This window comes from Pecten maximus, chromosome 7, assembly GCF_902652985.1.
Source record: "Pecten maximus chromosome 7, xPecMax1.1, whole genome shotgun sequence".
Lineage (NCBI taxonomy): Eukaryota > Metazoa > Mollusca > Bivalvia > Pectinida > Pectinidae > Pecten > Pecten maximus.
Window position 1 is genome coordinate 30338691 of NC_047021.1, and position 23074 is coordinate 30361764.

At 35.8% G+C, this 23074-nt stretch overlaps 3 protein-coding genes across 3 annotated transcripts; 1 reads left to right on the forward strand and 2 right to left on the reverse strand.

The window, feature by feature from the left end:
- The first annotated feature begins 1315 nt into the window (after positions 1 to 1315).
- On the forward strand, positions 1316 to 19257 carry LOC117330535. Its single transcript, XM_033888920.1, has 8 exons — positions 1316 to 1745; positions 5172 to 5196; positions 7066 to 7226; positions 7952 to 8026; positions 16861 to 16960; positions 17185 to 17487; positions 17839 to 17940; positions 18246 to 19257. Exons 1-8 carry the CDS (start codon positions 1632 to 1634, stop codon positions 19028 to 19030), a joined length of 1665 nt encoding a protein of 554 aa, XP_033744811.1. The 5' UTR covers positions 1316 to 1631; the 3' UTR covers positions 19031 to 19257.
- On the reverse strand, positions 7398 to 11844 carry LOC117330536. Its single transcript, XM_033888921.1, has 4 exons — positions 11727 to 11844; positions 10643 to 10797; positions 9766 to 10026; positions 7398 to 8843 (listed from the first exon to the last, which is right to left on the reverse strand). Exons 1-4 carry the CDS (start codon positions 11740 to 11742, stop codon positions 8586 to 8588), a joined length of 690 nt encoding a protein of 229 aa, XP_033744812.1. The 5' UTR covers positions 11743 to 11844; the 3' UTR covers positions 7398 to 8585.
- Positions 12043 to 14352, reverse strand: LOC117330537 (beta-lactamase domain-containing protein 2-like). The gene is made up of 3 exons (XM_033888923.1): positions 14172 to 14352; positions 13897 to 13996; positions 12043 to 12280 (listed from the first exon to the last, which is right to left on the reverse strand). Exons 1-3 carry the CDS (start codon positions 14342 to 14344, stop codon positions 12167 to 12169), a joined length of 387 nt encoding a protein of 128 aa, XP_033744814.1. The 5' UTR covers positions 14345 to 14352; the 3' UTR covers positions 12043 to 12166.
- Positions 19258 to 23074: the final 3817 nt, after the last annotated feature.

Here is a 23074-nt window from a genome sequence, read left to right on the forward strand (position 1 = left end):
CACGTTATCTTTGCGTTGGACCCCTAATGTAAAAATGTTTACAATTCTTATGACTGCGCCAACTCTAACCATTAACCTACTACGCTATTTATGATTTGCATTGTATTATTGCTACATATACGTTAACACTTGTTGTTGATATGTTATTACTACACTTATCTAGACATTAGGGACCTATGTAAAACATTTTTATTAATACGTTAACACTTGTTGTTGATATGGTATTACTACACTTATCTAGACATAAGGGACATATGTCGAACCCCTATTATAAATAGGCTAACATTTGTTGTTTATATGGTATTGCTACGCCTATCTAGAACTAGTAATTTATGTAAAACATTTCCATACATACGTTAGCACTTGTTGTTTATATGGTATTAACACGGCTATCTAAACTTTAGTGAGCTTTGTCGAACCCCTATTATAAATAGGCTTACACTCGTTGTTTATATGGTATTAACACGGCTATCTAAACTTTAGTGAGCTATGTCGAACCCCTATTATAAATAGGCTTACACTCGTTGTTTATATGGTATTAACAAGGCTATCTAAACTTTAGTGAGCTTTGTCGAACCCCTATTATAAATAGGCTTACACTCGTTGTTTATATGGTATTAACACGGCTATCTAAACTTTAGTGAGCTTTGTCGAACCCCTATTATAAATAGGCTTACACTCGTTGTTTATATGGTATTAACAAGGCTATCTAAACTTTAGTGAGCTTTGTCGAACCCCTATTATAAATAGGCTTACACTCGTTGTTTATGTGGTATTACTACGACTATCCAGATTTTTGTGATCTATGTAAAACATTTTTATTAATACGTTAACACTTATTATTTATATGGTATTGCTACGCCTATCTAGAACTAGTAATCTATCTAAAACATTTCCATAAATACAGATTTTTGTGATCTATGTAAAACATTTTTATTAATACACTAACACTTGCTGTTTATGTGGTATTACCAAGGCTATCTAGACTTGAGTGAGCTATGTTAAACCACTAATATAAATACCTGTTGTTTACATGGTATAACAACGCTAATACAGACTTTAGGTACATATGTTTAATTAAGTCTGAACAGAAATTGCCGAAATACTGCAGTGCTACTTAACACAATGGTTCAGACCTTGATATTTATGTATTGTGATTAAAAATCGTGATTAAAAATCGTGAAATTACGTTCGATGGTCTGGAGCTCTGATAATATACGTTAACATGTAAAAAGAAACACGAGTCGAACAAAGAACAAAGTCCGTGTATAAAGTTTGTGTACCGTATATCATAATACTAAAGTGAGAAGCCATCACTTACACACGAGCTGATTATTTGACATGTATGAGTTTGTTATCGATTCCTGAAGTGTGTGGACCAGTTATGTACCAACGGATCCTGACGCAAGAGTGAATAACGACCTCAGTAACTTCCAACGTTTAACACTGCTGCGCGCTTTTAATTGGTATACATCACTTATGAAACTGATAGTTTAGTGGGCGCACTTGTTCGGTATTCTTTGTACGTTTTGAATACTTAACTGGGTGTCATTATAAGATACTTCTGTGCTGCTCTCAGGGGGATCAGTGAAGAGAGAGAAAAGGGGATTTGGAAACATTTTCGTTTTTAAATGAGGCAGAAATATTTTCCGAACAAAATGTTTTCACAACAGGTTTTTATCTTGTGTGCCCTAATACTCACCTTCTCATCTGCATCTGACCTAGAATGTGGACCGAAAGTACAGGTGAGTGTGACATTTTCATTTCATAATTTCTATTACTATTATCTTATATCATCATATCAAAAATGACGACGGCGACTACGACAATGACGATTTTTATTATTAAGTTGACAGGTTGTTGGGGACAATGAAATAACAATTACACTTGAGATTTTATCGGCAAAACTCTGATTCTGGTCTAGAATTGACAGGAGCTAAACCATATACTATTGATGACCACGTTTTTTGGTGGTTAGTTCTGTCGTACATTTGTCCTTCTCCAACGCCTCTTGTTGCTGTTGTCATAACTGTTGTTCCTTCTGTTGTGATGTTCCCTCTGTTCCTGTTGTTATCGTTTCTTCTGTTGTGATGTTCCTCCTTGTTCATATGTTTGTCGTTCTCTCTGTTGTGATGTTCCCTCTACTCCTGATGTTGTTTCTCCTTTTGTTGAAATGTTCCCTTTGCTCCCTTTGTTGTTGTTCCCACTGTTGTAATGTTCCCTTTGCTCCCTTTGTTGTTGTTCCCACTGTTGTGATGTTCCCTTTGCTCCCTTTGTTGTCATTCCCACTATTGTAATGTTTCCCTTGCTCCTGATGTTGTCATTCCCTCTGTTGTGATGTTGCCTTTGCTCCCTTTGTTGTCATTGCTACTATTGGGATGTTCCCGTTGCTCCCTTTGTTGTCATTCCCACTGTTGTCATGTTCCCTTTGCTCCCTTTGTTATTTCCACTGTCGTAATGTTCCCTTTGCTCCTGATGTTGTCATTCCCACTGTTGTGATGTTCCCTTTGCTCCCTTTGTTGTCATTCCCACTGTTGTGATGTGCCCTTTGCTCCCTGTGTTGTCATTCCCACTGTTGTAATGGTCCTTTTGCTCTCATTGTTGTTGTTCCCACTGTTGTAATGTTCCCTTATCTCCCTTTGTTGTCTTTCCCACTGTTGTGATGTGCCCTTTGCTCCTTTTTTGTCATTCCCTCTGTAGTGATGTGCCATTTGCTCCCTTTGTTGTCATTCCCACTATTGTGATGTTCCCTTTGCTCCGTTTGTTGTCATTCCCACTGTGGTTATATTCCATTTGCTCCTGAAGTGTCATTCTCGCTGTTATGATATTCCCTTTGCTCCCTTTGTTGTCGTTCCCACTGTTGTAATGTTCCCTTTGCTCCCTTTGTTGTCATTCCCTCTGTAGGGATGTGCCCTTTGCTCCCTTTGTTGTCATTCCCACTATTGTGATGTTCCCTTTGCTCCCTTTGTTGTAATTCCCACTGTTGTAATGTTCCCTTTGCTCCCTTTGTTGTCATCCCCACTGTTGTGATGTTCCCTTTACTCCCTTTGTTGTCATTCCCACTGTTGTGATGTTCCCTTTGCTCCCTTTGTTGTCATTCCCACTGTTGTAATGTTCCCTTTGATCGCTTTGTTGTCATTCCCACTGTTGTGATGTTCCCTTTGCTCCCTTTGTTGTCATTCCCACTGTTGTGATGTGCCCTTTGCTCTCTTTGTTGTCATTCCTACTGTTGTGATGTTCCCTTTGCTCCCTTTGTTGTCATTCCCACTGTTGTAATGTTCCCTTTGCTCCCTTTGTTGTCATCCCCACTGTTGTTATGTTCCCTTTACTCTCTTTGTTGTCATTCCCACTGTTGTGATGTGCCCTTTGCTCCCTTTGTTATCATTCCCACTGTTGTGATGTTCCCTTTGCTCCCTTTGTTGTCATTCCCACTGTTGTAATGTTCCCTTTGCTCCCTTTGTTGTCATCCCCACTGTTGTGATGTGCCCTTTGTTGTCATTCCCACTGTTGTGATGTTCCCTTTGCTCCTGATATTGTTGCTCCCTTTTTGTCACTGCGTCCGTTGTAATGTTACTTCTTTTCCGTTGTTGTTGCTCCTTTTGTTGAAATGTTCCCTTTGCTCCCTTTGTTGTCATTCCCTCTGTTGTGATGATCCGCTTGCTTATGTTGTTGTCGTTCCTTCTGTTTGGATGTTCCCTCTGCTCCTAATGTTGTCGTTACTTTTGGTGTAATGTTCTCTTAGCTCCGGTTTTTTGTTGTTCCTTCTATTGTGATGTTCTGTAAGCTGCTTTGTTGTTTTTCCTTTTTGTTGTGATAACCCCTCTGCTCCTACTGCTGTCGTTAATTTTGGTGTAATGTTCCCTTAGCTCCGGTTTTCGTTGTTCCTTCTATTGTGATTGTTCCCTAAGCTCCTTTTGTTGTCTCTTTCTGTGGTGATTTTGTCTTTTCTCCTAGAGTTGACATTACTTCTGTTGTAGTATTGATTCTGTTGTTGTCACTCCTTCTGTTATCATGACTCTCTGTTTCTTCTGTTATCGTTCCTTCTGTTGTGATGTTCCTTCTGCTCCTGTTGGTTTCGTTCTGTCTGTGATAATATTTTTTCAGCGCCTGCTCTTCTTGTTACGTGTGTTGTAATGTTCTCTCGACATCTGGTCTTGACGTTACTTCTGTTGTGATGTTCCCTCTTCCAATGTTGCTTATCCTTTTTTTTCTTGTGATGTTACTTCAATTCAAGCTGCTATCGTTCCATTGTTGTAATGTTTGTTTTTGTACCTGTGGTTGTGTTGACGTTTCTTTTGTGATGTTCTCTAAGCTCCAGATTTTGTCGTCCCTTCTGCTGTAATGTTCTCTCCACTCCTGGTGTTGTCGTTCCTTCTGTTGTGGTGTTCCCTCTGTTTCTGCTGTTTTCATTCTATGTACAGTTCCCTCTTATGCTCTTGTTGCCGTTCCTTCTTTCGTGATGTTTACTCTGCTGCTGTTTTTTTTTTTTTTTTTTTCATATTTATTACAAATGTTTTTTCCTGGGCAAATTGGTTGTGATTTGATCCAGACTGTTATTAAGATATTACAATGTCTCTTGTCAACAAAATAAATGCGAACACATAATAAGAGGGCGTGAGTGCTATAGGTCCAAAGTGTTACAAAGAGCGGCATTAATTTGATACATTTTTAATCATGCTGCAACTACCCTTAGGTCATGCGCAAGTGGCGTATTGATTTCTACTATCACATGGTTATTGTCATGTGTAAATTAATCTTCATTGTATCAATCACATATATGAGTGAATTGTATGCTTTATTACCAAATTGATTTCTTTTATATATGATATAAATGCATAAGATATGATTGTCTTGATGATATATGTATATATCATTTTAGGACGTCTTATCAAGAACAATAGTTCACTTTGAGTGAATACCTTATATACATGGCGATAAACAGATGTTAGACGGATACAACGCACCCTTGGTTTATGTGCGTGACAAAGTCAAAGAGGAAAAGTCAACCCCTTGCTTTGAAAATAGATCAGCCCTACAGTGGTAGAAAACAAACTGTGATGCATTTTGATGTAATCTAAACACTGATCTTGAAGGAATTTGATAACACGCAAAGGGATTGCATATAAAAAAACCTATATGAACCTTAAAATATATTCTTGTTTTTGTTGTAGGTTCTGTGTAGCATCAATAAAGCAGGTAAGCTGGTCATGACATTTTAAGATAGGATGCACGTTCTGGTTGTAAATCCGGATATAATAGACTTTTGTTGTAAGCTAATGGCACAGATGCTTTATCGTATCTATCTCATTCAGAAAATCGGCACCAGGTTTTCCAGATTCATGAGAGCTCATTTATTTTAGTGCAAGATATCAAAAAAAAAAAAAAAATGGCAACATCACTTGATAAACATAAACTAATATTTTATTGTGAGAAATACTCTTAATATACACTATTGAAAACTTCAACAGGGGGCAAACCACCGTATACTCTGTTATCGCATAATGACCTAGTTATGCTCAAATTGTTGAAAGTCTGTAACTGGCCGATATCGTTTTACAAATCTTTCCATCTAGTAGAATATTCTAGCAGACTGACTCCCCGGAAGGCTGCGGGCGGGGCCAAAAGGGGTTAATTTGGCTGAATGGATATAAACGCTTTCATCTCTGAAACTCAGCAGTGGATATCGCTCATATTTACCGGGTAGCACCCCCTTGGGGTGGGGATTCAAAATTGTATAAATGACGATATTGACTGGGGGGGGGGGGGGGGGGGGGGGGGGGGGGATGGGGGGGGGGGGGGGGGGGGGGGGCATGGGGGAGGGGGGGGGAGGGGGTCTGAGGGGCCGGGTCAAAAGGGTCCAATTTGGCTGAATTGTTATGAACAGTTTTATCTCTGAAACTAAGCAATGGATATCGCTCATATTTGCCTGGTAGTATCCCTATGGGATGGGAATTCAAATTTTAACAAATGATGGGGCTGACCCCAGGGGTCCCGAGGGACAGGGCCACAAGTGGTCAATTTGTTTAAACAACTTCTTCTCTGAAACTAAGAAATGTATATTACTCACATTTGAATGGTAATGCGGTTATGGAGTGGGGATTTAAAATTGTAAAAAAATTGGGGTTGACCCCCCCGGGGGCTGAGGGCCAAAAGCGGTCTTTTGGTTTAAACAACTTCTTTTCTCAAACTAAGCAATGTTATTACTCAGATTTATGTGGTAGCATCCCTATGGGGTTGCACCAAATGTCAATTTCATTGCATTGATTAATGCACTTTTCGGCATAAAAACCTCACAGTTTTAGAATTACAATAAAACCAATGTACATGTTCCCATATAAAATGCTTATGATATATTGACATAGCAATACCAGCGACAAATATACTTAAGCATAATTTTTTTTTCATACCTCATGAAACCACTGCGCTGCAGGTAGGGCGTAAGAATTGTACCTGCTGCCCCCATTGCATGATCGTAAGAGGCGACTAAATTTGGGATCTTATCTTTTCTCTTCTTTCTTAACAGCTTTCTTCTTCCTAATGTCTCCCTTGACAATGCCTCACTTTTGGCCTTTAGTTGAGCGTTCGCCCCTGTGAGGAAGGCTTTGGGTTCTGTCCCCTGGCCGAGACATACCAGAGTCTTTAAAAATGGTAGTTGCTACTCCTGCTTAGCGCTCAGCATATTTGGAGTGGAACGACTGGTTCGCCCGTTGTCAGTATAATGTGACCGTGTGGGGTGTCCTTCTGGGTGTCTTCGGCAGTATGCTTCAGTGAGGTAGCACTATAAATCGGCAAAAATTCCGGCCTATCACAAGGAGACTTAACACGAACATACCGCAGCCTCCCAAAACACACATACGCACTCACCACACGCATGCATGTCACACGCACGGGAGGCCGTCCTTAAATGACCTTAGCTATTAATAGGACGTTAAACAAAATAAACCAAACCAAACCAAATCATGAAACCAGATGATCAATACAGGCCCTCTGGGCCTCTTGTTTCAATACAAATTTGTATACAAAACATAAGGTTCTAAAACAGGATACTCCTTACTTTACCAACAGAGCCTGAACCAGATAACTACAAATGGAGAGTCCCTGCATGTACTCATACATCATCAGAGAACAAGGAGATCGGATTGAAGTATTCCAAACCGCCGGACAGCTTGAAAGGACTGAGACAGTTTGAATTGAGGATATACATGAACAAAACCAAATTGATTGACGTAAGTCAAGATTTGAAGATAACAAATTAACAATCTTGTTTGGCGCATAATGTCAAACATTTAAAAATGTTTAGAAAAGAGGAAACTGCTCTTGTACAGTTAATTATATTTTCAAGATACAATTTTCGAAAATAGAACAGCCCCAAAACACAATAAGTTGGAATATTTATACAACAACGGTCTTTATTCAGAACACAGCATTGAAGAGGAAGGCTTAAAAAAATCATGAAGGGTTACGAAATTGAAACACATAATAATAGTAAAAGACCTACTCCAGAAAGAAGAAAAAATCGGAAAGATTATGCTTTAAAAATAAATCATAATATAAACCATAATCAAAATCTGTTGTAGACTAAATATCATAACATATAAAGAATTTTTGTACAAATACCAGCAATAATTTAGAAATCACCACACTTTATAGAGCGTTATACATTACATAATTAATTGTGTACAACTCATGAAAATGACACAATCATAAGGTTTTACGCGACAGAAGCCATCTTCCTTGCTAAATAGCCTAAGACTCGTTTCAAACACGTGACAAACACAGTTATTAGTAGGATATATTAAATCATAATGTCACGAGGAACAACTCTTACTAACAAGAGAAATACAACAACAAAATACAAACACTTACAATATGGACTGATTATATGAATCGTATATACATTGTATGCGTTTATTTACCACATTAACATTGCTAATATTTTGTTATGTTTCAGGTAGCACTCAATAATACCAATACAGAGACCAAGTGCCGCTTTAAAAATCTGGAATCTGCTGAGTACAGCATCAGGGTAATGCATACACTGATTTTATTGCACAGTTTACTGTTAGGAGTAGAAAGTTGATCGTCACATTAATGGCTGTGAAAAATACAATATTAAATGAAATTAGCATGGCTTAAACATGTATATCTTATAGATAGCTGATAGTACATATAACATAAACACATATTGTGTAATGGCAATACTTGTTCTGTCATAACATGCTCCACAAAAACAACAATTTAAAGACTACGGTATCAGTTGCAGGTATCCTTCTATTCATATATATAAATAGCCAAAATCGCCGTGAGAGGACACGATTGGCCTCGAGGCAAAAACAGATCACGTCAAAACTGTTTTTTTTATCTTATCAATGTCCAAAATTTTGACAAAGGCAAATATAATCGGACTGGGTAGACAATCGACCTTTATCCAAACTACGAATCAATGGCCGACAATGCTGTTGGTATACTATTATCCTAAATTATATTGTTTTTCATGTTCAAAAATATTTTCATTGATGCCAGTGTTAGCGATCTTTCTTTACAGAGAAAAAGGTAAATGTCAGTTTTCGAAAGAATTATTTTGTCTAAGACGTCAACGAGTCCTGATGGGCCTTCAGCTCATCGTAGAAGCAAAACAGTTTGCGTTTCGCGGAGATATTCTTGATCTTGTATACACATTCATACAGGGCAGCGTTTAGGTCTTGCCAGCGCGTGTCTTTGCCTTCCGTGTCAGTTTCAATAAGATTGAGATGATTTGTGCCATAGGCAAATCCGATCTTATGTGTAGGGTCGACGAGAGCTATTTGGCCTCCGAGTCCATTATGCCCAAAGGAAAACTCAGCCTTAAATTACAAAAAACAGTGTATTAGTTAGATTTTGGATAAACTGTATAGTATTTGAGATACGCTAACTGTTGTTTAAAACCAAAATGTTTGTAGTAAATACGTCTATTAAAGTATAGAGTCCATTTGAAGACATTTTCATAATGGATGCTTGCTTACATACAAGTGGTAATTAAGTAAACAAAATGTAGAAATCTAGAAATTTAGAAAATCGAAATCGTTTAAAATATAGCATGGTTGATATAAAACCCCTAAAGTGTTAATTTGATATTTTTAGATGATATGATTTTATTAGCAAGCAGATCCCTACTGAAATTGTAACAATATGTCAATGTATGTTCGATCTACTGTAAATCGGGAAATTTATTCGCTTTACTTATTTTTTGTGAGTTAAGATTTTATAAATCACTTTGAATTAATGGGAATTCGGTTAACTGTATTTTTTTATGTATGTGAATTTTACCAGGCTTATATGATAATGGTTTCAACGGCGAATTATATTTAGATCTGGTTCCAGGAGCGAAGGTCATTCAGGTGTCTTCTTAACGGTTATTATCATAAAAAAAATATTTATGGTATGGCGTCTAGCATGAACAGACAACTCTTGACAATTTGCAATCATGAATTCGAAAAGCTATAGAAGTGACAAATGTATTAATGTTTCATGGTTGGAATATCCCCAGACAGCTATTCTGTAAAGAGAAGAATCAATCATTTGATGCACTTTGCTCTCCGTAATAACTCATGTAAAACACAATTTGCGTGGGAGTGAGTGTGTATGTGTTTGCTTTAAAAGTTTTGTCTTAAATTGTATGTGTGTTTTATTTAAGCAGCAAAGACCATTTCCAAAATAGATAAACACAGCAAATATTTTCCGAGTTATGTAGAAGGCAAGCATGATAACATTAAAAAAGTTATTCACCGGCTTGTTTTCATCGGCTGATGGAAATAGCATAGTCCCGAAGCTATACATATATTCCATGTTATAGACCACATCTTTCCCATAGGACTTGAGTTGGAGTTGTCTTCGTATGGCTTCCTCTGATAACAGTCTTTTACCATTGTAAACTCCTCCGTTAGCAAGGATTCCATGAAACTTGGCTAGGGCGGCAACTGTTCCGTGTCCGTTTCCCGAGCCCATAGGGAGTTCCCGGACGTAGGGATTGTTCATTGCCAGCAGACTCTTTGTAACATTTTGGAATCAGTGGCTGTTATTGACTTCGTAGGCATTTACTTTAAATCAGTAGGATCAACATTAAATCAAAGTTGTTTTTTTTTCTATTTGACAACATTCATAAAGCATTAAATATATGAAAATAAAATAAAATAAAATACAGATACTATTATCCGAATTACAAAAATACCACTACATGCAAAGTTATGGCAGTTGTGGAATTGCGAGACAATTTATGAGGAAAATACCATAACATAACACGTTCAATGTTCCTGTTGGTGTATATTAATCGTGACAACATATGTTCATATATTTAAAGTTACATGCATATATCTAAATATGGAGTTTTTGGCATTGCTTCTGTAGCAAATAAAGTGGCGCGCCTAGTTATCAATACACTAATCTAAAACTCAAAATCTCTATAACCCGAGTACGTCAGGCTTATATATCATGTACTGAACCGCAAATTGTAGTAGCGTCTATGCCCCTTTTTGCTTTGCATTAATGACTCACCTAAACTGGCTGTCATGGAATTGGTGTAGGTTAAATATCGGAAACGTTTATTGATCAAAATCGTACAATAAGTAGAAATAAACACATGAATGCCAAAGAAAATTTTCTTTACCTTATATTCGACAAATGAATCACAAACAATCTGGAAAATGGCTGGATCCCCAACATATCCTTTCATGATTTCTTCGATATCGGGATTTTCCAAAATTGCAACTGGTGGCGCTCTGTAGAACAACTCCTTTGGTAAACCAATATAAATCTCTATATCTGTAAAACAAGTAAAGAATGTAAATTTCATTTATTTTACAACAATTGTGAAACAAGTTACACCAAATAACATTCATCAATCACTCTTTTTGACCAGGATGGAAGTGCGCGAGGGGTCTTAATGTGGGAGGAAAATGGAATACCCGGATGAAACCCACGTGGTCGGTCAGGTGATAAGTAGCATGAAATACTGATTTAAGATAGACACTACATATCCGACCGAGTAATTATGATTGATTGAAGACAGGAAAGGACGAATAAGCCGCTGTATATAGTTAATATAACGACAAATGTTACCTACTATACGCTACGTCATTACTAAATAATTCATTTTTCTTTGTTTTCATGGTAAATACTCAAATGTGATTGGTCGAAAAATTCTTTTCATTCTTCTATGAAAGAAATTCCGAGAATGGCGCGAAAAATGTGACGTCACAATACGACAATTGACGTTGCGTATTGATTTGAGAAAAAGAATCCCATTTAAAACCAGTAAAATTGTACATAAAACATGTTTTAAATTAGAAAATCATTTTCAAAAATTAATTATAGGGTTCATGTCAATTATTTTTTAGTTTCATCGGGGTATGAAACAAATTTTGTTTGCAAACTTCTGTAAGCAAACAAAATTTGTTTCATACCCCGATGAAACTAAAAAAGAATGACATCAATGCTTAAATGTTTTTTGTCCAATTGGCAATCATTTAAACACGTAGTTATTATGTTTTCATTTGTAAGTGTAATTAAGACATATTTCTATACCATGAATGTTACTTTAATTTATGTGATATTGAGTGTATATCTACGATAAAGCCATCGGCGGAGTAACATCTTATATAGCATAAACAAAGGGAAAAAATGATAAAAAAAAACTAGTTTAGGAACTTAAAACGCAACAAACTATTTTGAATTATCACTGACCTACTTACCAAATGGCTTGGCCATTTCATCGTTGAAGTACTGAGAAAGGCTTCGGCCCTTCGGATCAACTCTCCTCACGATTTGGTCCAGATATAACCCGAATGTCAATGGATGGTAGCCATGCTTTGTTCCTAAAACACATGTAATCTGATATCAAGCTACATCACACTACCTCCGGGTTACCTCGCTATCGTTTATCACAGAGAGTTCTCCCAGAATGAAGTTAATTCTTTCTTTTTCACACTCAGAAAAGTCCAAAAGAGTTCCACACTCTTTTCTCTATTGTTTGACAGTGAACACCAAGCTTGTTTTCATATTCGACTCTACATTTGAAACTTGCAACCCAATCAACACATAGAGAATATTGTTCCATATTGCAATAACACATTTTGTGGTAACAATTGGTTATACTTGACTACAGAAATTATTTATGAACAAAGGCTTTTATCTACATACCCGGTTCCCACAGCGGTTTCTGCTTTGCTAAGATATCCCCTAATTTCTTTGGGTCGTCTAGAAGTAACCTCACAGGGACAGGTTCACGAGTTCCGCTCAATCCAGCCTGATATAAAAGTACGTAATAATCATATCTATACACACTAACTTATACAAACATATTTTATACTGTATCCGTTGATTAAAGTATTTACACTTTTACCGAAGGTTTAAAGCAAAAAAGTATGTATTTTTCTAGATTTAAAAAATAAAAATAAAAATCTGAATGTCGTATGTCGTATGTTCAGCGGCTGAACATTCAAAATCTGAATGTCGTATGTCGTATGTCGAGCCGCTGAACATTTAAAATCAAAATCTGAATGTCGTATGTCGTATGTTCAGCGGCTGAACATTCGAAATCTGAATGTCGTATGTCGTATGTTGAGCTGCTGAACATTCAAAAGTTACCGTGTTGGCTGGTAAAAACACAAGATATGAAGTTTTGAATGTCGTATGTCGTATGTTCAGCGGCTGAACATTCAAAATCTGAATGTCGTATGTCGTATGTTCAGCGGCTGAACATTCAAAATTTGAATGTCGTATGTCGTATGTCGAGCCGCTGAACATTCAAAATCAAAATCTGAATGTCGTATGTCGTATGTTCAGCGGCTGAACATTCAAAATCTGAATGTCGTATGTCGTATGTTCAACCGCTGAACATTCAAAAGTTACCTCGTTGGCTGGTAAAAGCACAAGATATGAAGTTTTGAATGTCGTATGTCGTATGTTGAGCGGCTGAATATTCAAAATCTGAATGTCGTATGTCGTATGTTTAGCGGCTGAACATTCAAAATCTGAATGTCGTATGTCGTATGTTCAGCCGCTGAACATTCAAAAGTTACCTCGTTGGCTGGTAAAAACACAAGATATGAAGTTTTGAATGTCGTATGTCGTATGTTGAGCGGCTGAACATTCAAAAACTGAATGTTGTATGTCGTTTGTTGAGCCGCTGAACATTCAAAATTTGAATGTCGTATGCCGTATGTCGAGCCGCTGAACATTCAAAATCAAAATCTGAATGTCGTATGTCGTATGTTCAGCGGCTGAACGTTCAAAATCTGAATGTCGTATGTCGTATGTTGAGCCGCTGAACATTCAAAAGTTACCGTGTTGGCTGGTAAAAACACAAGATATGAAGTTTTGAATGTCGTATGTCGTATGTCGTATGTTGAGCTAACTTCACACAGCCTAAAAAATAATGTCCTTCCGTAGTCTTAATACAATGCAGAACTTTAATAAGGCTTCTTCATGTGCTACAATATATGTTCTAATTTTTTCTCATTGTTAAATTTATTAAGGGAAACGAAATTGGTCGAACAAAAATCAAATGTATTGAAAACATATAAATAATCTTGCAACGCCAAGCTTTGTCTCTCTAACAAACCTTTGACCACAGACCAGTATAAGTTCAGTTGGATGCTAATTATATGTCAGTGTTATTATTGATAAAGTGTAGTTCCAGGTCTATTTATAGATATGATAAAGAGCACGAACGATGTTTAACTGCCTAGCTCACTTTATCTTACCTTTTACATTGGAGTATTATTTTCAGTTCGTGTTGCTGTCATTTGGCATAGACACTGAATTTGTTGATTTTTTTTTATTCCTGTTTTTTTCTGGTTTTATGTTGTTGACGTTTTGGGTATTGTTACTTTATTTAAATCCATACTAATAACCTGGTACCTTATTTGTTATAAAGGTCTCCAAAGTGATGTCTTCTTTTCCATGTTGTGCAAACTCTGGCCAATGGGTCGCTATTTTGTCTGTATACTTAAGTAGATTCCTGTAAAATATGTTTTTGCAAAACACATAGTACCACGTTTTGAGAAGTATTTATAAATAACAGCACAATAATAGAATTCGAAATTTAACAGTAAACAATTTTACATTTGTAATTAAAACGATGATGAACGGATAACAGATTGAAAGACACGTGTCTGAATTAAAATTGCGACTACCTGTCTACAAGGTGTGCTATGACCAGAGCTGAAAGACTCTTTGTAGCGGAGTGAAAGCAAGGCATTGTATCTTGCCTCCACCTTTGATCTGCCTCTTCATCCACCCAGCCTCCCCATAGGTTCACAACCAACTCCCCCTCGTAGTAGGCAGCAACTGAACCTCCTTTGTCCATGCCATTTTCCAAACTGGCCCTAAAACGATGCGGTGAAGGAAAAGTAGAAATTTGTTTCCCATTGGCCAGGAAAATTCCATACTCTGGTGATATTCAATGTTTACAGAAAGGTTTTATTGTTGTAATTGACTGCAAATTCAATTTTACATATTGCATGTTCATTACAAGACTGTTTAACGAGTATTACAGGATCATTACAAGACTGTTTAACGAGTATTACAGCAGGATCATTCTCTGTTTAACAAGTTTACGAGGTATTGCTAATATCCTACTAACATAATCAGGCTATTTAGGGACGGTGTCAATTGATGATAGGAACTGCAGTGCTATCACACTGAAATATCATACATGTGTACAATATACTGACACCGGACCAACCAGTTCTTACCACCAGCTGGACATTAGGTAGAAAAGAGCAAGTTCCAATGTTAGAGACGTTTGTCTTGGCCAGCTGACATAACCTATAATCTTCCTAAAATGGACGTTCAAGTAAAGGCTGAAGGTGTCATGACATTAGGAAGAAAGATGTGGCTCCGAAAAAAGAAACGTCTCTTTATTAAGTCGTCGCCTACCAATTATGCAATTCGGACAGCAGGAATAAATAAGGAAGTGAAATTTGTGTGAAAAAGGCGACATTGTGTAGTCATGGAAACGTCACGGATAAATCTTTACATATCAAAATATCTACCAAGCTGATGGAAAATTTTCACGATAATGAAGAATTCTTGTTGGGGTGTATAAGATAATGTCTTACCAATTAGGAAGTATCACATCCTTGTGTACAGTATTAATGAGTGTGAATTATATCAGTATAAAAACGTCAGGTCTTTAACAGTGCTCACCTACTATAGGTTACATAATCAAGATTTGCTTTAATAATTTCAAAAATTAAACGATTAGATTGCTGGGATAACTTCTTTATCTGTCTCTACTTGACAGTCGCATATAATAGTGTACATCCCCGAGGAATGTTTATATCCAATTTTTCTAAGTGCAGTTATACAATCATGTAGCTTAATTAGGTTTATATCTGGTCTGGAGATTATTCTGCCTGTCCATCTCTTGTAGCGGGAGAAAAATCCAATCGATCTTGCTGCGGTCGCCATGACCCAAATAACATCAGTTTCATACATATTATCTTTCGCAATGTCGTTTATCTATCTAGCGAGGGTAAAATATACAGCGCTACATGAAATATGACAGAGAGCGTCATTCTCTAATGTATTTTTATATGGAATACGTTATTTTCCTTTTTTATAGATTGAATGAACCAAACTAGAGCTATCAAAATATTTGGTCTCTTGATCGGGACCGATGGATAAATTGACATATAGAAAGCTACCTCACATGTAGCCTGTAATATTGCTATTTTCATATTTTACATTTTGTCGTTTTTACTTGAATATCAAGGTGAACGATTACTACATCGCCTGAACCCCCTGCTATATGAATTATTTTGCTTTTCTGAGTTAATCCAGCATCTTCAGAAATCAATATAAAATATTGTTCAAAGCATTGAACTAAAGATATCAATAAAGCTCTTTACCTGAAAACATCTCTGACTTTCTCAAATCCTTCTTTGACGAACCCGTCAACATTTTCTGGCTGTGTAGTGGTAGTCATTGTAACTTCAGTGACCTGATTCTCCTATGAGTGTAGGAGGACAGTGTTTGGAGAAGCCTGCAGTCATGACTCATAGCTAACGCTGCTTTCATTATTAACTGCACAAATGGCCACGCAGCTTAATATTTTGTGTCCAATATGTGATTTTATAAAACTGGGTATGGAATATTGAAAGATTGATAAATAAGACAACTTTCAGGTGTTTAAATAAATAATGTATTAATGTACTCATATGTTGAAACTGTTTTATTGAAAATTTGTTATTTGAATACTTACAAAATATACCGCTTTGTGAGGGAAAATGAGAAAGATTGGCAGCTTCAAGCTTGATCGGAGGTAGCCTACTTATCACGTGACTATCACATGACCTGGTTTTGCGAAACATCGAAATGTCCAAGCCAACACCCTGAACTAAGCTGTCAGTTCGCTGCTTGTAAAGAAGAATTAGTCTCCTCGCATTTCTTTGTCATATTACCCAAGAATATTCTAGTTTTTGCCCATTTGGAATCACTTAAAATCGTTTTCTTTCTATCCATGTACTCTTCAGAAGGAAAGACTCATGAGTCGGCAATCAACCATCTTTGTTTTTATATCTAAATTCCCCGCAAAGCAAATGCCAGTCATATTGTTCACACGTTAATATAGGCTTAGTCTGATGTTCAATCCATTTGATTTCCAATAAAATATGTTGAAATGTAAAATATTGTTCACACGTTCTCGAAAAATAATGATATGAATTAGTGTTGAGTCGCAGTTATTATTTGTTTATTATAATTAACAGGAAGTGTTAGCACTCTTTCAGATATATTTCCACTTCTTATCGGCTATTAAATCGAAATCAAATCATGGAGTCCTTTCAATGATATACGAAGTTCATTCCTATTATATTTCAGATTCGACCTATCAATCCCATTAAATGTGTTTGTAAATTCCGGGACATGTGTAAGATCTGCCAGACCAGGAAACTAGATGTACAATTAAAGTCGCTAACAGGTATATTTTACTTACACTAATAAAATACCTTTTTACTTATGTTGAATAGAAATGGTGAAGTCCACTGGCAAATTAATGTACATAGCAAATGGATAACATATTATAACTCGCTGTTTAAATATATTTTAATTTCATTTCATGAAATGGTATCTAAACTCGTAAATAAACAATTGTCACTTTCCAGCTATATATATAACTATAACATTTCCCTCTCTCCCTTGCAGACGATAATAATACATTTCACATGGGTCACACTGTCTCTAATTATAAAACTATGAAGCGCACGTCACCTACTGGTCAAGACGGCGATAGTACGAAGGACTTCAGTAAGAAGCACGTGTCCCCAACTCTACCAACTGGTACTACCACTACCCACTTGGAATATACTGATTCTTTCCATGGTCTTCTTTTACGGAAAAAAGAGCTGAAAGACAAACGACCGGGCTGGCACGGGCCATTAATGATTGTACTGCTCATCCTACTGATCACCATTACCGTTGTGTGTGTGATCTATTGGCGTCAACGCAGTGAGTATACTTGCTGTAGGAGCTCATAGGCAGAGATATTGACATCAAGAATCTGTGGAGTTCAAATATCAAAATAATTATGTCAATCGTTTTTTTATAATGCTAAAAAACCTTTCTGTCCTAGATTTTCATAAATAAAAAAGAAACTTACATGCAAGTAGAGCTCTCATTTTATGTAAGACAGATTGAAATAGCTAATGGGAAACAGCTCGGTTAAAATGAAACTATTCAATCTTGGAATATAAAATAAAACTAACAAATAGTTCTGTTTTCTCGGCTTGTTCTAACTTAAAACTATTTTAATGCTTTCCTCTTATTAAACTATCAAGATGCTACATTTTGTGTTTGCAGAGCGGATGTCGACCAGCCAGGGTAAGAGCTTGAAACTGTGCCCAAATCACATCATAGATGGCTTTTGTGAGACAAGTAAAATGTCCTTGAAAGGAATTAAAGGCGAGTACTATCAAAATTAATTGTTCTTATTCCAGTAATATCATCTTGTCATATCCTTTATAACTTATTACGTACAACCAACACATGCCCTATACTTTTTAGCATTCTACCCCGAGTTATGCTTTACTTTTAATGTTAAATAATTATGCCCCTCTATCCAGTTAACACGCTATCAATATTGCGCTGTTTTTATTTCTTTTAATAACACCATATGCTTGCATCTGTAAGCCGTTATCGAAATTATTTTATGATTTGTAGATTTAAAAAGAATAAAACAATTATCACCTTTGATCATTTGATTCTAGACAAAGATGTCTCTAGCCCTGTGTGTGAGAAAATGGATGTTTCCTGGACGAAAACGGAGGAGGAAGATCAGGATGCTTATGATTCTGGTTTTGACAGCAACAAAAATTGGAGAGAACGTAATGTGCCTGCTGATAAATGCGATATGTCAAAACCCGGAAACGACCAAATCAGCAATTGTAATTCACTTTGCGATGTATCTGACGGAGCTTTTATCGCCAATTCTCTTATATGGGCAGACATGGACAGATATATGTCTGACAGTGTGTGCACTATACATTCATTGTCGAGTGAGAACAAAGGGAGACAATCATCTTCAAAACATTTTAATTGTAACAAATATACTAACCCAGCGAATAGTATAGGTATAAGTTCTCAAATTACTCGAGTGGACAAAGACATCATACAACAACAAAACATTTGTAAATATGGATATACAAATGAAAATGCATGTAAAAGCAAACGCAAATACGGTAATTCAGGGTTATTTTGGAAGACTTCTCCGCTGACACTTTTAACCAAAAAAACAAGAAATTTCCACAATAAAATGGAAATATCTGAGCAATCAAGAATGTTAGAAACGGTAGCAAGTGAACAGCAAATTGAATATCCCATGTCTCTTTCTCTTAATTCTGCGGAATCAGCTAAAACGCTAAACGTTTTTGGAGAAGAAGAATGGAAAAACAACAAGTATAGTAACAGACCTTTTAGAAACTCAAATCATCTTAAATATGAATATAACGACGACATCAACGATGCAATATCTTTGGGTGAAATCAGTTTATGATTATTATTATGCCTGAATGTGTCATACACAGACTTTCAAGGCAAAAGGGTAATTTTATATGTCAAACGCTAACAAAAATTAAGGATGGATACTTGAATTTTCAAAGGTGATATTTTTCATCAAGTCCCTGTGGTCTAGCTAAGGATGAAAGGCACTCATAAATTGTCCATAAAACAATGACATGGATATAGACAATTTTGATAGGAATGTATACCCCCCCCCCCCCCCCCCCCCCCAAAAAAAGAAGAAAAACAAAACAAAACAAAAACAACAACTTTTGATTGCATGGGTTAGGCATAGGGCTTGTAAATAGTTACATTTTGTAATTTGAAAAAATAACTTTAAGAATAATAACATATAAATAGGCGGAAATAAAATTGATAAATCTAAACCGTGTACGTTATTTTCATATTATTTTATCATCGCATGAAGTTTCAAGAATCATCGAAACATTAAAAATGCTTTGTTCTTTACGTGCTTGAGTTATATCCATCCATTGTCATTAAAAAAAAAAAAAAAAAAAGATAGAGCACAAGTGAATGGATGTCAATAAGGCAGTATAGCCTTATTAATTATAAATTAATTCAAAATATATGCTACTCAATTATGCTTATTATCGAATACCAGCAGAAAATGGCTTACTCTACGTTGACTTTTTGAGAAGTCAAACGTTAATAAGACTTTGTTTGTTTTTGTTTAACGTCCTATTAACAGCCAGGGTCATTTAAGGACGTGCCAGGTTTGGAGGTGGAGGAAAGCCGGAGAACCCGGAGAAAAACCACCGGCATACGGTCAGTACGTCCTATTAACAGCCAGGGTCATTTAAGGACGTGCCAGGTTTTGGAGGTGGAGGAAAGCCGGAGAACCCGGAGAAAAACCACCGGCATACGGTCAGTACCTGGCAACTGCCCCACGTAGGTTTCGAACTCGCAACCCAGAGGTGGAGGGCTAGCGTTAAAGTGTCGGACACCTTAACCACTCGGCCACCGCGGCCCCTAATAATAAGACAGCTAATTCGATACACATATATATGGTATACTAAAGAAACAAGGATCCGGATATCGCAAACATAATCACTGTATGACTGACATTCTACAAGTTTATATACATAGTACGCTTTACTTAGAAATCGAGACTCTTAGATTTATAAATCGATATCTGACATTGCACCACACGATACGTGATGCTACGATGTTTTGCGTTCTTCAATATGTTTTTCTTCGAATGATACAAAGTACATACTCTTTGGGACTCGCACAACTAAACAGCCAATCAGCTGGTGTTTCACCTGAACCAAGTCCCCGACAAATCTCTATATGCTGATCACTCTGATTCTATTGAGGACATAAATTTGGAAGATCTTTTAAGTGGTTTTGACTATGCTAAACTAAGTGATATTCAGAAAACATAACTAGAGGGGGAATTAACAGAATCAGAACTTTTTTATGCGTTAAAAAACATGAAAAATTCCAAGTCTCCTGGTTCAAATGGTTTTACAAGTGAATTTAAAAAAAAAATGGATAAATTTGAAATGTTTTATTATAAGATCCCTTGATTTTGGCTGCATAAAGGGGGACTTATCTATTACACAAAGACAAGGTATTCTCACTTGTATACCAAAGGGAGATAAATCTAGACATTTACTAAAAAAATTGGAGACCTATAACTATATTAATTAGCATCAGCTTGTATAGCAAATAGACTAAAAACAGTTCTTGATAGTATTATTTCTGAAACACAAACAGGTTTTTTAGCTGGAATATATATTGGTGAAAACACAAGACTAATCTATGATATCATGAATTATGCTGATTTGAATAACATACCAGGGCTTTCAATTTTTATAGACTTTGAAAAAGCCTTCGACTCAGTCTCATGGGAATTTCTAAATAAGGTAATTGACTTTTTTAATTTTGGTAGGATAGTAGTATTGAAATCAACCATTATACCAAAACTAAACCATTTGTTTATATCTATTCTAGCCCCTGACAACACCATTATACAACAATAATAATACTTTCTTTAATTTCATTTGGCAATCACCAGTTGACAAAATTAAAGGAGGTACTATTGTTCAAAATTATGTAAATGGAGGCCTTAAAATGATTGACATATCAAAATTGATTTGCAGTCTAAAGTCTACATGGTTGCGAAGATTACTTAAGAACAGTAACAAATGTTGGATAAATATTTTTGAGGCTGAACACTTCCCTACAGCAAATATATCAGACCTGGGTACGGACTTTGTTAAACATTTTAGAACTGATAATGATTTTTGGAAAAATATTTTTCAGGCATGGGTTAAAATTTCAGAAGCAGCACAAGTACAAACTTCACAAGAATTCTTAAGTCTTCCGATTTGGTATAATCCAAATTTCTGTATTGGCAACAATTCTTTTTTTTTAACAGAAACTGGTATAACAAAGGTGTTAGAAATGTTTGCGATTTATTAGATCAAGAGAATAAGTTTCTATCTTTCATAAACATTAAACAGAAATTTGATATAGAATCAGAAAACTTCTTGCTTTATCAGAGTATATGTCAGTCCATCAAACAAAGATGTAAGGATCTGGATCTATTCTTAATGGCAGAAAATATAATAGAAAGACCCCTGGTACCAAGTCATATTTACATTTTATTAAAGAATAATAAAGGATGTAAGGACATTTACATACATTTGATTGTAAAAGATAAATGTTTAATAACAGCTGAACAAAAATGGAAACAGCATGATGCCTTTAAAAATATGGACTGGAAAAAAATATACAATATCCCCTTTCAAACTACCAAAGATACAATCATACAATGGTTTCAATACCGGTTACAACACCGCATTCTTCCTTTAAATAATTATTTAAAAACTATTAAAGTCTCGGACAATAACATCTATAATATCTGTAATACAGAAATTGAAACCATAGAACATCTTTTTTTGGAAATGTCGGCAATCCTTTCAACTTTGGCAAAATTTTAAAATGGGAATATTTGATAAAACTAGTAAAGTAACTGATTTTAGATTGGAAACAGTCCTTTTTGGAGATACCAGCTGCTCGTCATTACCTTTAAATTTCCTTATACTATATGTGAAATTTTACATAAAGTCTGTGTCAAGAAAAAAACAAAGGCTTAGTCTTGAAGGTTTAAATGAGTTTTTGGCATTCAAATATGAGATAGAAAAAATGTTGTCAAAAAAATGTATGTATTGAAAGATTTGATAGAATATGGATCGAATGGAAAGATATGTTCGAAAATTAGGGGTTTTTTTTTGCTGCGGTTGTAGTGTACAAATGGATAAATAAGTACTGGTTGATGAAATTATAATTACCGACCTGTGTTTTATAATCTAAACAACAATGATCCGCACTGTATGTTAAAATGAATGAGAAACTTGATTTATTCCCAACCTTACCTACATAAGTGGTAATACTTATCCAATTGACAACATATATAACTTTAATTCTTATATTGTAGACTACGATCTCTGCTAATATAATTGATCAAATTTACATATATGCATTTGAAAAAATATATACTCTGGGGATTTATAAGCATATTCTCTTGTTCATTGGACATATATGCCAACTGGTGTTCATTTGTGCACTACAACAATAGTTTTTATATACATGAGTCAGCAGTTGTAAAGCTAGTATGTCAATCTTCATGTGATGTATACCTGTTTGTGTGGCTATGGCTGTGCTTTGATGTACTATGTTTATATAGTTTTGAGTCCTTGGTGTGAATGTATAATGTGTATAATGTGGTGTTCCTTTGCTGTTTTTGTTCTGTTTCTGTATTAGAATATTTTATTCTCCCTATCATATGCATCAATACTGAACAAGTAGAGTCACATATAAATCCATATACAGTACAGTACTGTATATACTATACTATTTGATACTTAAAATTTTCTTCTTATGCACCTAAACATTTCGGACTATACCTTCTGAACTTATCTTTTTGAAACTTAATAGACTTTCGTGAAAAGAACATCTTGCCAAAAGTTACCTTCCCTTCTACATAATGTCTTCCCTTCTACATAATGTT